Raw genomic sequence first — 16,266 nt, 5'->3', positions numbered from 1 at the left:
CGGCCCGGCCGCACCGGAGCCCCCGGCGCGGAGCCCCCGGCGCGGAGCCCCCGGCGCGGAGCCCCCGGCGCGGAGCCCCCGGCGCGGAGCCCCCGGCGCGGAGCCCCCGCGGGCGCGGGAGGAGCTCTGCGGGCGCGGGGTCGCCCAGCTCGGCGGGCTGCGCACGTTCCCCAGGCTGACCGCGCGGGAACGGCCCAAATCCGGGGGATTTTCACGCCTGTTTATACGGAAAGGGAAACAAGAAAGAGAATAATCCCGCAATCTGGGTATCCCTCCGCTCTCCGCGGCTGGTTTGGGGTGCGGGGGTGGTGCCTGGCTGTGCGAGTGGCTTATTTGGGCTTTATCCCGAAGGGAAGGATCAGGCAGACGGAGGGACAGCCGGGCAGCCGCTGCTCCGCCACGTCCTGCCCCGAGCTGTGCCAAGCCCGGCCAGGCAGCTCTGGCGCCGGCTGGTTAATCCCTCCTGTGAGAGCTTAAAAATAAAAATATATGTATTTATTCTGTGTGGAAAAGGGCCTGGCCTGGGCTGGATCCCTGAATTTCAGGAATTGTCACTATTTTGCAAGCAGGAAAAATGACAGGAGTAAAAAAAAAAAAAAAAAAAAAAAAAAATATATATATATATATATATATATATATATATTTAGAGCCTATATATATTTTTTTTTTTTTAGAGGCCCAACAGATCAAAACTGACATTTCAAATTTTTTAGATTTTTTTTTAATCAACACAGTTTTCAGTGTTCTCCAATTCTCCCACAGTGGTTTTGTGGGGTTTTGTTACCAGCAAGGCACGCTGGAGACCTGGGAATCAGCCCCAGGCCCTGCAGCAGGTGGGCTGGGAATGGGGACCCCCACCCCAACAACCCCCCTCGCTCCTGGCCCTTCCCAGGCCTTGCTTCTGACCACGGGAATTTTTTATTTGCTGTTACTTTGTCAGTGAATACTTTTGGGGAATAAAGCTGCCAGGTTTGGGGGGGGGTTTGTTTGCTTTTCTACTTTTTCAGTGCACAAGCAGTGACACTGCCAGCAGATCCCAGGGTGTCCCATGTCCCCGTCCATGGGTGGCAGGGAGCCCGCGGTGATGCTGCAGGAGCTGGGGCTCTCCCTTTCCAGGGGCGATGCTCCAGGGGTGATCCCCCTCCGGAGCTCCGTGCTCCTCCCCCCTCATTAGCAACAAATTAACTCGCGTTTATTCCTCCTCGTTACTCCTGGCCTTCCCTAATTCCTCCCCCCTCCATTTCCCAGGGCTGAGGCAAGTTCAAAGAAGAGCTTGACCTAAATTCCCAGCCCCGGACCGGGCTGGGTCCGCGGCAGTGACCTCGCTGCGGTCTCCCAGGGAACCACAAACCCTTCCCGGGGTGGGGACGGGATGGGTGCGGGGTCCACGGCCGGGGTGGGAGGCAGGGATGGGGCAGCGGAGCGGCCGGGCCGGCACCGGGCCGGGGAAGCTGCCGGCTGGGCTGGGAGCACCCTCCGTGCGCCTCCCTCTCCGGAAAACAGGGACCAGCAGCGGCGCTGGGCCCGGGGCAGCCCGGCGGCCACGCTGGGGTTAATCCCAGCCCCCAGAGAGGCTTTGGGGCTCGGGCTGGGGGCGATCCTGGGGGTGCTCCCGATTCCTGCCCCATGGCGGTGGGTGCCTGTCCTTATTCCTGCCCCATGGCAGTGGGTGTCTGTCCCGATTCCTGCCCCATGGCAGTGGGTGCCTGTCCCTATTCCTGCCCCATGGCAGTGGGTGCTGTTCCCTATTCCTGTCCCTATTCCTGCCCCATGGCAGTGGGTGCTGTTCCCTATTCCTGTCCCTATTCCTGCCCCATGGCAGTGGGTGCCGGTCCCGGTTCCTGCCCCATGGCAGTGGGTGCCGGTCCCGGTTCGTATCCCATGGCAGTGGGTGCCTGTCCCGGTTCGTGCCCCATGGCAGTGGGTGCCGGTCCCGGTTCGTGCCCCATGGCACGGCTGGGGACAGACGGGCGCGGCCCTTCCCCGGCCCATTCCCTAATGGGATCAGGGATAATCGGGGTCAGCGCGGTGCCAGGGGCCGGGGGAGGGGCGGGGGCTGCTCGGGGTCCTGTGCCAGCAGGACAGGACAGGATCAGGACCAGGACCAGGATCAGGACCAGGACCAGGATCAGGATCAGGATCAGGACCAGGACCAGGACCAGGACCAGGACCAGGACCAGGACCAGGACCAGGACCAGGATCAGGATCGGACCAGGATCAGGATCAGGACCAGGACCAGGACCAGGACCAGGACCAGGACCAGGACCAGGACCAGGACCAGGACCAGGACCAGGATCAGGATCGGACCAGGATCAGGATCAGGACCAGGACCAGGACCAGGACCAGGACCAGGACCAGGACCAGAACCAGAATCAGGACCAGGACCAGGATCAGGATCAGGATCAGGACATTCCCAGCTGTGGGAATGGGGACAGCCGGCAGCACCCTGGGGTGCGGGGAGGCCGAGGGGGGTCAGGTGGCCGCGGGGAGCACCCCAGGTGGCCACAGAGAGCACCCAGGGGCGGTTCCCGAACGCCGGGATGCAGGGAGGATCCCGGGATCCTGGGATTCAGCGATGTCCCAGGATACCACGGCAGGGACCCGGCGTTCCGGGGCATGGACACACTCAGGGGATGCTGCTGCTCTCCTCTGGGCAGGCACTGAGGCACCATCCCATAAAATTCCCAGCTGGAAAGAAAACCCCCATTTCCTTTCTGATTTTATTGATTTGTTTATTAAAGCCTGATACAGAGGTGTGGGGAAGGCAAGGAGAAACCCCCAAACATCAAAACATTTTTATTTCAGACACGTAATTAATAAAACTAAACCAACCCAAACACGAGGCAGTGCAGCCCCGGGTGTGGCTGCCCCTTCCCACCCCCCCACGTTGATTTTGGGGTCCCCCGCTCTGATTTATGCAAAAAGGAGCAAATTTGGAACCTGATCTGGTGCTCTGCACCCCCTGGCAGGATCAGGGGATGCTCGGCTGGATTGGGAGCAATCCCAAAGGAAATGGGGCAAGACATGGTGAGCAAGCGATGGAAAAATCAAGGAAAAACTACACGGATATACCTGAAATGCTATAAAAATAAAAAGGACTAATTAACTAACTAACTAACACTAACTTATCAGTTAAATGACGCTGCCAGACTGGTCCATAGAGTTTAGGCCCTGACCAGGATCCTTTAAAATCATCTTTTCTAGAAAATTCTAGATTTTGATATAATTCTCTCATATATACACACACGCACATGGCCCCACTGCTGTGGGGGCACAACCAGCCCAAAAAATAAATTACAAACTCCCCAGTAGCATCAAATATACAGATCACTCCTTGTAGCTACTTTTTTTTTTTAATCTTTTCTTCTTTTTTTTTCCTATTTTTAAGGTGCTTTTTCAGCCTTTTTTTTTTTTTTTAAATTTTTCTTGGCTCTAAGTGAATTCTACCTGAAGAAGCATCAGCATAATTGTAGGTATTTTTTTGTGTGTGTTTTTAGCATGATTGTTTTAATTGTAAATATATAAACCCCCTTGTTGGACTATTTACATCCTGGCTCCGGGACGTGCTGGGAGTGCAGCGGAGCAGCTGCAGAGATCCCATGGAGCCAGCGATGGTGAAAATGGGAAAAGGCTCCACAGGGTGCTTGAAAGTTCATCTGGGGAGAGGGGCTGGGCTGGGGGGGACAGTGGGGAGGACCCCGTCCTGCTGTGTCTCTGTCCCTGCCTTCCTCCTCCCTCCAGGCTCTTCCTCCAGCTCCTTCCCATGCCGGGTGCCTGGTGGTGGCCTTGGGGACAGTGACACGTCCCACCTTGCCACGGGGGGAGGGTGGCAGCCCCTTCCCCAGCAGGCAGCGAAGGGGGGGTGAGATCACATCATCCAAAATATTTTTAAAAATAGACAAAAAAAGGGGAAAACAAAAAAGGCTCCATTCCCAGGGCGGGCGGTGGGGGCTGTGTCCCCAGCCCTCCTTGGTGGCCCCGGGGTGGCAGCAGTGGAGGTGGAAGCGGGGCTGGGGGGGTCGGGGCCGGGGCTGGCCCTTAGCTGGGCATCTGCACCTCGTTGTACACGTCCGTGCCCTCGGCCTCGTCAAAGGTGACCACGGCGTCGTCTGCATCCAGCTGGGGAGGGGACAGGCCGTGAGGGGACAGGGCTGGGGACAGGGCTGGGGACAGGGATGGGGACAGCGATGGGGACAGGGACACTGAGGGGGTGGTGGGGCCTGGTGTGGGTGCGGGAATAGGGCTGGGGTGAGGCTGGGGAAAGGGACAGGGATGGGACAGGAATGGGGCAGGGACGGGACGAGGATGGGAATGAGGGACAGAGGTGGGGATGGGGAGGAGAACAGGGACAGGGAGCAGGGACAGGGAGCAGGGACAGGGAGCAGGAGCAGGGGGACAGGAGGGGCTGGGGCAGGGGTGGCCCTGCCAGGGCTACGCACGCATTTGAGCTCGATGTCCCGGAAGATCTTGGGGAGCAGGAAGCGCCGCAGGGGCACGGTGAGGATGAGGACGAAGGGCAGCGCCAGCGAGGCCGGGGTGGACTTCACCACCCACAGCACCACCAGGAAGATGATCTGGGTGAAGGTGAAGAGGTGCATCCTCCAAGTCTTCACCTGTGGGACGGGGAACCGAGGGTTGGGGACAGGGACAGCATCCCACACCCCTCCTGTGGGGTGGCTGCTGCGGGGAGCAGCGAGGAGGCTCTGGGGAGCCCCGAGCCCGTCACAGCCCGGGACACCCCCAAAGCCAGGGCACCCAGCGGGGTCACACGGGGCTGGGCACTCGGGTCACTCACCCGGGTGACGTAGGGCTCATCAGGGTGGTACTTGGGGGGCTTCAGCAGGAGCAGGATGCGGTCGAAGAGCTGGATGCCAAAGAGGGAGGTGACCCCCATGTAGAGGAAGATGCCGAAGAGCACGGCCAGCGGGATGTACTTCAGGATGGGCTCCATCAGGATGGACACACCTGAGGGGCAGAAGGAGAGGTGGGGGAGAGTCCCTGGGGGCCCCCAACCCCCACTGCCCGCCTGGGGACCCCTCCCCAGCTCACCAATGAGCACGGCCACCAGGAGGCCGCTGATGCGCTGCTCCTTGACCTCCAGGATCTGGGATTTCTCGCCGGGAGCAGAGGTCTTGCTCATGATGGTGAGGGCGTTGGCGTGGGTGATGGTGCGGACGGTGGTGGCGCTGAGCCAGGGCATCCCAAAAAGGGCTGCCAGCCCCCCCATGGCCACGATCAGCAGCAGGTCCAGGTGGAAGCCGGTGCCCTTCACCAGTTTCCTCTCAGGCTTGCTGACGATGAGGCTGGGGGGACACAGGGACCCGTTGGTGACACAGAGCCCTGGGAGGTGCCCTCTGTACCCAACCCACCGGGCACCCACAGCCCTCCCCTGCCCGTGTCTCCATCCTCACGTGGTGATCTGTGTCTCGAGGAAGATGAGGATGAAGACCAGGAGGGCGGGAATCACAGAGGCAAACATCATCCAGATGGGGAAGGGGGTTCTCTCGCCCATGGGGTGGATAAACCAGCCCCGGGCAGTCGCGTTGGTGACCTGCAGCCCTTTGGGGACGCTCAGTTTCTGTAGGGGAGCAGAGGTGGGGGAGTGAGGGGTGGGACACAGGGACACACCCACTCCCACGTGGGGACACCCCAGCCCTGCCCTCCCAGACCTGGGTGTAGGTGTCCTTGATGAAGAAGTCGGCCAGTGCCATGATGAAGATGGAAATGGGCACCCCGAAGTCCCCGATGAGGCGCCGGACCTGCGGGGACACCGTGAGACCCCGGCGTGGCCCCCCCATGGCCCCCCAGCCCGGGGGTCCCCCCACCCCTCCTCTGCTGGAACAGGCAGTGACTTTGCACGGCCTCAGCCCCAGAGCCCCCGGGGCAGGGGCAGCCCCACCTTGCCGGGCAGGAAGGAGCTGTTCTTGAACTTGCGCAGGAAGAAGGCCAGGAAGAAGGTGCCGGCCATGAGCACCAGGGACAGCAGCGCCGTGTTGGGCTCCGGCACCCCCCGCTGGAACTCGGCCTGCACGTTGTACTCCCGCTTCAGCGGGTGATCCCGGAAAATCTGGGGAGGGGGAGGAGAGAGTGAGGGACGGCGGGGAGGACGGGGATCCCCTGCACCCCCTGCACCCCCTGCCATGGTGGGAGCCCTGTGGGTGAACCCTCGGGGGGTTCAGGGTGTGAACCAGGGGCTGGGTGGGGCCGAGAGCTCAGCACAGATTGAGCAGGGGGTGTTTTCAGGGTTGATTTTCTGCGTGGTTTTGGAAGTGGGGACAGAGCAAGGGCTGGGTGGAGCAGTGGGGATGCCCCCGAATCCCTCTGCAGAGAGAGGCAGGGACCACAGAATCACAGAATAGTCAGCACTGGAAGGGGTCTCACAAGCTGGGAAACACCTGGAAAAGGAGAGGAAGCACCAGGAGACTCCATCCCTCACCTGCATCCCACTGTTTCTATGGAAACCTGGGTGATAACCGCAATCTGCAGCCCCCCACCCCCACCGTGGGACCCCCGTGTCCCTCACCGTGACCAGCTTGGAGAAGGTCTCGAAGATGAAGATGAGGGAGATGAGGAAGGAGAAGATCTCCTGGGTGTAGCGGGACAGGTAGCGCACCAGGAAGCTGCCCTCGCACGCCACCACCAGCAGCACCAGCAGGATCAGCCAGAAGCCGATCCACACCCGGCCCACGATGTATTCCATGCCATTGCTGCTGCAGAACTGGGGAGCCAGAGGGCACAGCCCTGTCAGCCCCCCGGGGCCCCTGCCATGGGCACCCGGCTGTGCTGGACCCACGGGGGCTCCGTGTCACCTCCCTGGGATGGGGGGGTGGTACCTGGGTGTGGCAGGGCCCCCGGGGATCACCCACCCAGCAGCACCTGCCTGGCATCGCCCATGGAGTGTCACCCACGTGGGGTCACCGGTTTGGCATCACCCAGGGGGTGCCATGCACCTCACATCACCCCAGGGCCACCGCCTGGGTGGCTCTCCCTTTGTGGTGTCACCCCTGGGTCATCACACGGGTGGCATCACCCCTGTACACCCCCCCCTGTGCCATCCCCTCTGTGCCATCCCCCATGCAGCTGCACCCTGTCCCTGTCCCTGTCCCTGTCCCTGTCCCTGGGCTGCTGGAGACACCCCAGCCTCTCTGTGGGGACAGCTGGTGGCAGCTGGGGGGCACCCAGGGGCGCCGGGGGCACCCACCGAGTAAAAGGCTTCCTCAAAGACGAGGAGGGGTCCCGAGAAGCCGACGACGAGGAGGGGCTGGGCGCTGAGGAGGCTGAAGAGCACGCACTGCACGCAGGTGGAGATGAGCAGCTCCGACACCCCCATCATGCCCTTGGTCTTCTCACCTGAGCGGGGAGCGGGGCCGGTGGGTGCCGGGCCGGGGGGACAGCGCTGCGCCCCCACCCCTCAGGGCACCGGGACTGGGGGCTGCAGCCCCCCCGGAGCAGCCCCGTGGGATGGGAGAAGGGGGAGACCCCCCAGCCCCACGCCCAGCCGGGGGGACATCCCCGTCCCCGGAGTGTCCCCAGCCTGTCCCTCCCGTTACCCAGCAAGCCCCCGAAGGTGATGGCGGGGGACAGCGCCGCGAAGTAGATGAAGATGACGGCGGCCAGGCACTGGGGGTTGAGGGCGTCCTTGATGTCGCTGAGGTATTTGGGGTACCGGCGGCGGATGTCCCGCACCAGCCCCCCGAAAGGCCGCCCCGTCCTGCGCAGGGGGTCGTCGTCCTCCGCCGCCTCCTCGTCCGGCCCTGGGGACACGTCAGGCGGCCGTGAGGGGACCCCGTGTCCCGGCAGCCACGGGGACAGGGGGTCGCTGGCCCCGGGGCGGCCCCGCCGTACCCAGATCCTTCAGGAAGTCCCCGGTGTGCAGCCGCTCCAGGGGCTGGTAGCGCCGGCGGAGCAGCTCCCGCTGCAGCGGCACCAGGGCGCGGAGCAGCGGCTCGCTGGGGGCCTCGGCGGGCGGCAGAACGATGCTGGCGGCCAGGAAATCCTCCACGCCCCGCACCAGGTCCTGCCGCCCCTCGGCCAGGTACGCGTCCCGCCGGAACACCTGCAGGGCGGCCGGGGGCTGAGGCAGCGCCGCACCCGCGGGCAGCCCGGGCCTGAGCGTCCCCGAGGGGACACGGGGACACGGGGCTGAGGGGGACATGGGGACACGTGGGGCTTGGGGACATGGGGGGTGAGGACACAGGGTCCTGGGGACGTGGGGACCAGGGAGGGCTGCGGCACAGGGGCCGAGCTGCAGCCCCAGGGGTGGGGAGCCCAGGGTGCTCAGGGGGCGGTGGCACAGGGTGGTGCCAGGGGCGGTGGCAGGGGTGGTGGCAGCGTGGGTGGTGACAAGGAGGGTGACCGTACCCTCTCGGACATCATGGTGGCGATGGCACGGCCGATCTCGTGGTAGCTGATGTGGGGGCTGTCGGGCCCCAGGACCACCACGAGGAAGCGGGCGGGGACGGCCACATCGAGGACACCGTCCAGCGTCACCGCGTCCTTCAGGCGCACAAAGGCCAGCATCGGCTGCTCCAGGAAGGCTGCACAGCCTGGGGGAGGACGGGACGGGACAGGGATCATGGGGACCATGCACGGGGACACAGGGGACACGGGAGCACAGAGACACTGGGACAGCAAAACACGGGGACATCAGGGATGGAGACGAGGGGACACAGAGGCTTGGGGACAACGAGAATGGGAGAGGGACACAGACATGAGGTCACTGAGACAAGGGGTAATGGGCATGCAAGTACAGGGACACGGGGCGTGGGCACAGGGACACACGGATGGGTGGGCGTGGGAGTACGGGGACATTGGGACACAGGGGACATGGAGGCATGAGGACACGGGGACACAGGGAGAGGGGCCCAGGGAGCAGCACTGAGCAGCAGCAGGCGGCGGTGAGAGCTGAGGAACGGGAGAGGCAAAAAAGGCACAAGAGAAGCAGCGCGTGAGCGAGCGCGGCGAGGGGCACACGGCAAAGCTCCCCTTGCACCCCCACCCTGCTCCTGCCCCCCGAGCCTGCACCCCCGGCCCAGCACCCACCACCCCCCTGGCACCCACCACCCACCCTGGCACCCACCATCCCGCTGACCACTCACCCACGAGGACCAGGGTGGCCTCGGCACCCTCTGGGATTGTCTCCAGGAGTTGGGGTCTGGGGACCCCGCCCTGTTGCAGGCAGATGGATGGCAGGGATCAGCCAGCCAGCCTTGGTGGCCATCCCCCGTGGTCCCCTGTGTACCCTGCATGTCCCCCCGCTCTGCCCCTGTGTCACCCAACACCCCATGGAGCTTCCCTGCCCCTGCCCCTCCATCCTCAGCTTGTCCCCTTCTGTCCCATGTCCCTCCTTCTGTTCCCTGTGTGCCCCCCTCCATCTCCTGCCTGTCCCCGAGTCTCCCCCTCTGTCCCCAAAGTGTCCCCCACTGTTCCCTGTGTGTCCCCCTCTGCAGGTGTGTGTGTGTGTGCACAGCTGGTGTGTGCACCTGCGTGTGCCCAGGTGTGTTTGTGCCCAGTGTGCATCTCCCACTGCCAGCCCCACACCCCCGAGCCCCCCGTGCCCCCCGTGCCCCCCGTGCCCCCCGTGCCCCCCGTGCCCCCCGTGCCCTGTCCCCCTCACCTGCTCCTTCCCTGCCATCCTGCTCATCTCCAGGGGCCGCTGCTCCCGCAGCAGAGGCCGCTCCGCGTCTGCCCGGGCGGTGCCCGAGCGCTGCACCAGCGCCGGCGGCATCGTCCACACCGACTCATCCTCGGTGGGGTGGCTGAAAACATCGGGGGAGGGGGGGTCAGACCCCCCAGTGCCACCAATTCCTCCCCCAGTGCCACCAATTCCTCCCACAGTGCCACCAATTCCTCCCCCAGTGCCACCAATTCCTCCCCCAGTGCCACCTGTTCCTCCCCCAGGCAGCCCCGTGGGTGCACGGTACCCCCAAAGTGGGCAAAGCTTTCCCACCCTGAGCCAGGCTCCAGCTGGATGCCCTGGGGAGGGCCCCAGACCCTGGGATCCCCCCAGATCCCCCCGGATCCCCCCGGACCACCGGCCCTGGCTGTACCTGTGGCGCAGGAGCAGCGTCCTCATGACGTCCTCCCGGTCCTGCGGCTTCATCTGCCCCTCGTAGATCAGCTGGTCCAGGAGGATGTGCACGATGGCCGGCAGCGAGTTCGCCTCCACGTTGAGGAGGACGGCGCCTGTGGGGACAGCACTGTCACCATCCAGCAGCGCCAGGGCCTCACCACCCTCCTGGTGGTCCCCAGAGGTGTCCCCACCTTTGTTCAAGGCCCGGCGGATCTCCAGGAGGCTGTGGTAGGTCAGGAAGGAGAGGTGGGGCTGGCTCCAGTCCCCCGATTCCTGGAAGTCCTCCTCCAGCTTGAGCCAGTGGCCGGCCTCCATCCAGCACAAATCCTTCGCATTGTCCAGAACCAGCTCGTGCAGCTCCACATATCCCTGGAGCCGGAGCAGGAGGGGTCAGGGTGTCCCTGGCCACCCTGGGCCCCCCGGGACACTCAGCATCCCCCTCCCAGTGCCCCAGGATCCCAGGGATGAGTTGTGAGGTTGGTCCCGGGGTCACCACAGTCCACGCATCCCCAGAATGGGGAGGGAATGGGGGTCCCTGGGGCAGCACCCACCTCATGGGTGTCCTGCTGGGACAGGAGCCTCCTGCTCCCCGCTGCCTCCAGGTCCACATCGGTCACTGACACAGCTGCAAGTGGAGCCACCAGGGCGTCAGCCGGTCCCTGCCCCAGCCCAGACCCCCCTGGGCTCTGCTTGAGGTCCCTTTTATCATCACAGCCACCCCACCGCCTTTGGGGTCACCTGGACGTGTCCCCTTCTCCACCATCCCCGCCCCAGCCCTGTGGGGCACTCGCTGGATGTGCCCCCCGAGTTGCCCCACCCCAGACCCAGCTGAGGTGTCCCTCAGCCACCTCTCGCCCTGCTGGTGCCCACCTCGGTCCTGTCACATCCTCACACCCCTGGGGCAGGGTGACAGTCCGGGGACATCACTGGAGCCGGGGTGAGGACGGGGCTCATGGCCCCCGCCCTGCCACCAGCACAGCCCCAGGACCGAGCACCACCACTGCAATGGGGACACGGGGACAGCACATCCCCGGCCAGCCTGACCCCCGAGGTGTCCCTGTCCCCGTCCCCTGCCTACCTGCGGCCCCCCCTGCGCTCCCCATGTCCCCGCGGCTCCGTCCCTATAAAGTGGGGAGCGATCCCCGCGGCCGCGCTGAGCGCGCCGTAAATCCCGCAGCACTTCCTTTGCTGACAGTAAACACCGGCGCGGCTCCCGCCCGCCCGCTGTCACCCCACGGCGGGGACAGGCTCCCCCCGGCCCCCCCGCCCTCCACGGGGACCACCGCGGTCCCCTGGCCGTCCCCAGCCAGGTCACCCGGCGGGGGGATGCTCCGGGAGCCGCATCCCGCTGTGCCGGGGGAAGGATGCTGCGCCCATGGGAGCGGGTTTGGGGCGCGTCCCCTGTCGCCGTGTCCCCGGCACGTGGGCACGAGCGTGTCCCCGTCCCTGCCCGCCGCCACCGCCACCGAGCCGCCCGGCGCCAGCCAGCGTTCGGCCCCGAGTGGTTCTTGTCCTCACCCCAAACAAAGACTTTATTTATCCTCAATCAGTGGGCGATTACGGGCAAGTGGCAGCGGTCACCCCGCGGCGCGCCCCGACGCCCGGGTGACCGTCACCCCGCCGAGGGCGGGACACGGGGGTGGCAGAGCCGGGGCAGGCAGCGCCGAGGAGGGCTCGGGGTGGGGGGGACGCCGGGGCTGCCCTTTGTCCCCGCGGTCACTCACGCTGCCCTTCGCCACGGCTGGGGTGTCCCGGGGGGGCCCCGGCCGAGCGCCTCTTCCCTTCCAGGTCATAAAATCCCCGGCGGCCGGGCAGATACTGGCTGCAAAACACACACCGCGGGCGCGGGGCTCAGCGCCGGGCACCGCGGGTGCCGCCGGCCTCCCCCGGTGATGCCAGCGGGGCGGGCACAGCCCCCGCCCCGGCCTGGGGACTCACCGCAGGGGCTTCATCTCCTCGGCCCTGGCCCTCCACGCCTGCAGCGGGGACCCGATGCCAGCGCCGGCCCCTGCGCAGAACAGGCGGCAGCGTTACCCCGACCTGTCCCATGCCAGCCCAGCGGGGCACCCGAGCCCGAGCACCTCAGGGTGGCAGCTCCGGAACAGCCGTGCCTGGGGCGAGGGGGTGCTGTGCGCCCCCAAACCCGCTCACCTCCCTCGCGGGGGGCTCGGGGACCTCGGGTGTCCCCAGGCTCAGCCCCGCCTCAGGTACGCACAGCTCGGGGTGGCACCTCAGGGCCCCAGGGCTTGAGTTGCCCTTGGGTGACACCGCCCTGGGGATGGGTGTCCCTGCCTGACCCCGCGCTCCGAGTGAGCCCCGCTGCCGGTGCCGCGCTGGCACCCAGCAAACGCAGCCATGCAACGCTGTGCTCATGCAACACATCTGTGCAGCCCATGCAACGTGCCCGTGCCATGCTGGCACCCATGCAACGAGGTGCCAATAGGCCATGCGTGCCCATGAGGAGCTGGCAGCCACGAAACACCTGTGTCCATGCACTGCTGCTGCCCATGCAACGCCCTGAGCCGTGCTGGTGTCCCTGCACCGCTGCACCCACAAAACTGCTGCCCATGCAACGTGTGACCTTGAGCCACTGGTGCCCCTGCAATGCTGGCACCCAGCTGGTGCCAGTGCCCCTGTGGTGCCATCACCTCAAAGCTGTCACCCGTGTCATGCTGTTGTCACACATGCAACACTGTCACCTCTGCAGCCGGGGTGGCAGCCATGCTCTGCCGTGCTCTGTCACACCCGTGCAGTGCTGGCGCCCCTGTGGTGCCCGTCAATGCCACCCCTGTGCAGCCCTGCTGCCCTCGCTGCCAGCGCCCCCAGCGCCCCAGGAGCCACTCACTGCTCATCTCGCCCAGTGACAGGTGAGAGCTCTCGAGCCCGGGGTCCTCGTAGCCTTCGGGGTCCAGGCTCCTCCTCATGCCCTCCTCGTAGGCCTCCTGTGGGGCAGAGAGAAGGGGTCAGCAGGACCCAGCACCCCCAACGCCTCGCGGGGGCCGTGCCGGGGCGGGGGCCGGGGGTCCCTACCTGGCCGGGCCCCTCCATGGCTCCGGGCTGGGCCCCCGCTGCCGCCTCGGCGCGTCCCGGCGCTCAGCCCGGTGCCACCATAACCCGGCGCTCTGCGGGGCGGGCGGGGGAAACGAGAGAGAAGGAGTTAGCGGGGAGCGGGGCATCGCTCGGTGCCCCGGGAGCGGCGTTTGTCCCGGGGCTGGGGCCGTGCCCCTTCCCGCAGCCCCCGCCTGCCTAACCCGCTCCCCACGGGCCGGGAGGTCCCGGGCCCGGGGGTCCCCGGGGAGGTCGTGCCCTGCCCTGTCGCCATCCGGGATGGGAACGGACGTCAGGACAGGCAGGGCCCCGGCAGCCTCCCCGAGGGACGCGGCCCTGGGCCACCCCCGCCCACGCCGTGCCCTCTGCTCCGGGCACAGCCGGGGCTCGGGTCCCGCACGGACCCACGCCCAGGGACCGGGGTCCCACAGACCCTGTGGCCCTACAGAGACCCCCGCACGTGTCTGGGGTCCTACACAACCCCTGGCAGCTCCTTGCACACGTGTGAGGGTCCCGTCCGTTCCACACACACGGGCTGGGGTCTCACCCTGACCCCCGGCACACGGCCGGGCAGAGCCGGGGGGGAGAAGGGGAAACTGAGGCACAGCTGGACCCTCGGGACATCCCGAACCCGGACGGGGTGAGCACCCCAAAACCCCCGGGGTGCACAGCTGGGGAGGCCCCCGCTACTGCCCCCAGACCAGCCCCCAGATCCTCTGCAGCACCTAGTGCCTGCACCCCCTGTGACCCTCTGTGTCCCCTGTCCCCCTGTGTCCCCTGCCCCCCCGCCCCCCCCGGGGCTGCCCCAGGGCTGCGCCGCCGGACCGCCGCCAGGGGGCGCCCTGCCCCGCCCCGCGCCCCCCTCAATTCCCCCCCGGGGCTGCCCCGGGGGTCCGGACCCCCCTCCTGAGCCCCCCGCACCGTGAGCCCCCCGCCCCAGCCCGCAGCCTCTGAGGAGGGGTCTCGTGCCCCGGGCCCCCCAAAGCCGCCGTTCCAGCCCCCCGTGGGGACCCCACGGCTTGGGGGGGCGAGGGGCTCCGGCTGCCCCCTCACCCCGGCCCAGGGACCCCACGGGGGGGCTCGGGGACAAGGTCAGGGCATGGGCGGCTTTGGGGGGAACCAGCCCCCCCAGATCTCACCAGGGTGTGCAGGAGCTCGCTCCCGGCCGGGGGTGGCGGGAGCCGGGCTGGGGTCCCGGACACCCCGCGGGGGCCACGGGTTCCCCGGCGGGGCCACACGGGACCCCCGGCGGGGCCACACGGGATCCCCGGCGGGGCGCGGGAGGCGCGGCGGTGCCGCGGGATGGACGGCGAGCCTCTGACTCGGCCGTCTCCTTCCTGCCCCGCCTGGCCCCGGGGCCGGCGGCCCCCGGCCCCCCAGCCCGGCCTGTCCCGGGCCCCCCCGGCCCCCCCGGCCCCGCCGGCGGCTCTTGCATCAGCCCGGTGCTCCGGGCTGTGCCCCACTGATAACGCCCGGCACCGGGCGTCGGCCCCCGCCCCGCTCCGCCCGCCGCCCCCGCTCTGCCCCGCAGCGCCCCGGGCCGGGAGCGGGGCCGGGGACCCGCGGGGGCTGCGGCACCGGGACCGGCCCAGGGCATCCCCGCGCCAGCCCGGGCTGTGCACAGCCCGCACGGAGCCCACCCCAGCCCCGGGCACCGCAGGGTGGGGCACGGCCCGCCCCACGGGCACCCCTGGGTGCAGGGTCCCTGCCCCACAGCCCCCACACCGGCACCCCGCCTGCGGAGCCCCCGGCCCCCGCACCGCACAGCCGGACTGTCCCTGTGGACTCCATCCATCCCTGAGCACCCGGCCGGGATCGCTCCGGTGTGGGTACAACCCCCCGGCTCCCTGTGGATTCCATCCCTCCCCTGCCGTGGCTCAGGATGGGCTCGCACACTCCCGGCCATCCCCGCACGCTCACGGGGACCCTCCCCGCAGCCACCAGGGCTCTGTGCAGCCCCCACATCCCCCGCCGCCCCTGGGCACGGCTGGGATCCCCCCGCCTCCTCCCAGGGCTCCGGATGGAGTCAGCGCGTCCCAAACCGTCCGCACAAGGCGGGACCGCTCCTCCCGCAGTGGGGACAGCGCCGTGGCTCCCTATGGATCCCACACATCCCACGGCACCCCCGGCAGCACTGCTGGGATCCCTCATCCAGCAGGTGCCAAACAGGGCTCAGCATGGAGCCCGTTCATCCCACACCACCCACCCTGCACGGCTGGGACCCCTCCCGCCCCCTGTGCCCCCCTGGCTCCCTAAGGAGCCCGTGCCCCCTACCCCACAGCACCTCCCACCCCAACATCCCCTGCTGGCCACCCCGAGGGCACCCCGGGGTGCTCTCCCGGCCCCGCCATCCCCCCGCCCACCCCGTCTCCCCCGTCCCAGCCCCGGGGACACCCCGAGGTGACCCCGCACCTACCCCCGGGGTGCCTCCGACGCCCCTGCCCGCGCTCTGCCTGCGGCTGGTGTGAGACGCCAGTGCCTGAGTCACGCTCACCTCCCTAATCTTGCCCCCCTCGGGCTCACCCGGCCCCCCCGGGCCCCCCGTAAAAACAAGGTTATCGGGGTGCAACATCTGCGGGGCGCCGGGCCCGGCCCCGCCCGGCCCCGCTGCCCGCCCGGCCCTCGCCCAGCCCGGCTCCCCAGCCCCGCTCCCGCCGCCCCCCCGGCCCCCCAGCCTTGTTTACCTCCGGGATTCCCTGCAGGGAATCCCCGGGATCCCCCCGGTTGTCCCCCCCTCCCCTTTCCGCGGGGTTGGGGTGTTCTCTTTAAAAAAAAATGAAAAAAAAAAAAGGGGGTTCCTGGGGAGGTTCCCGGGAGGAGGCGCGGGCAGGACGGGGTGTCCCTGGCACTGGTGCCACTGGGGTGTCCCTGGCACTGGTGCCACTGGGGTGTCCGTGGCACTGGTGCCACTGGAGTGCCCTGGAGAGGGCTGGGATGCTGGGGAGGAGGGGGTGCTGCACCTGCATTAGTGCACACCTGTGGGCACAGGTGTGTGAGGGGAGCGCGTCCCTGTGTGTGTGTGCACACCCCTGGACGTGTGTGCACACCCCTGGACGTGTGTGCACACCCCTGGACGTGTGTGCACACCCCTGGACGTGTGTGCACACACACTCGTGTGTCTCTGCAATTACAGCCCTTCTAGAAGG

General features: G+C 67.1%; 1 protein-coding gene across 1 annotated transcript; it reads right to left on the bottom strand.

Annotated features, from left to right (window-relative positions):
* Positions 1–2,861: 2,861 nt before the first annotated feature.
* SLC4A1 (solute carrier family 4 member 1 (Diego blood group)) lies at positions 2,862–15,596 on the bottom strand. Its single transcript, XM_063403670.1, has 22 exons — positions 15,537–15,596; positions 13,103–13,194; positions 12,918–13,014; positions 12,011–12,080; positions 11,797–11,894; positions 10,624–10,697; positions 10,264–10,441; positions 10,050–10,185; positions 9,617–9,758; positions 9,099–9,168; positions 8,362–8,546; positions 7,846–8,056; positions 7,551–7,754; positions 7,202–7,350; positions 6,524–6,718; positions 5,900–6,067; positions 5,670–5,759; positions 5,412–5,578; positions 5,050–5,303; positions 4,796–4,965; positions 4,440–4,613; positions 2,862–4,119 (listed from the first exon to the last, which is right to left on the bottom strand). The coding sequence occupies exons 2-22, from the start codon at positions 13,118–13,120 to the stop codon at positions 4,039–4,041; spliced, it is 2,931 nt and encodes a 976-aa protein (XP_063259740.1). The 5' UTR covers positions 13,121–13,194; positions 15,537–15,596; the 3' UTR covers positions 2,862–4,038.
* Positions 15,597–16,266: the final 670 nt, after the last annotated feature.

Source organism: Prinia subflava, chromosome 8 (genome assembly GCF_021018805.1).
Source record: "Prinia subflava isolate CZ2003 ecotype Zambia chromosome 8, Cam_Psub_1.2, whole genome shotgun sequence".
Lineage (NCBI taxonomy): Eukaryota > Metazoa > Chordata > Aves > Passeriformes > Cisticolidae > Prinia > Prinia subflava.
The sequence above is the reverse complement of the archived record's forward strand: the minus strand, read 5'-3'. Positions and strand labels throughout refer to the sequence as shown.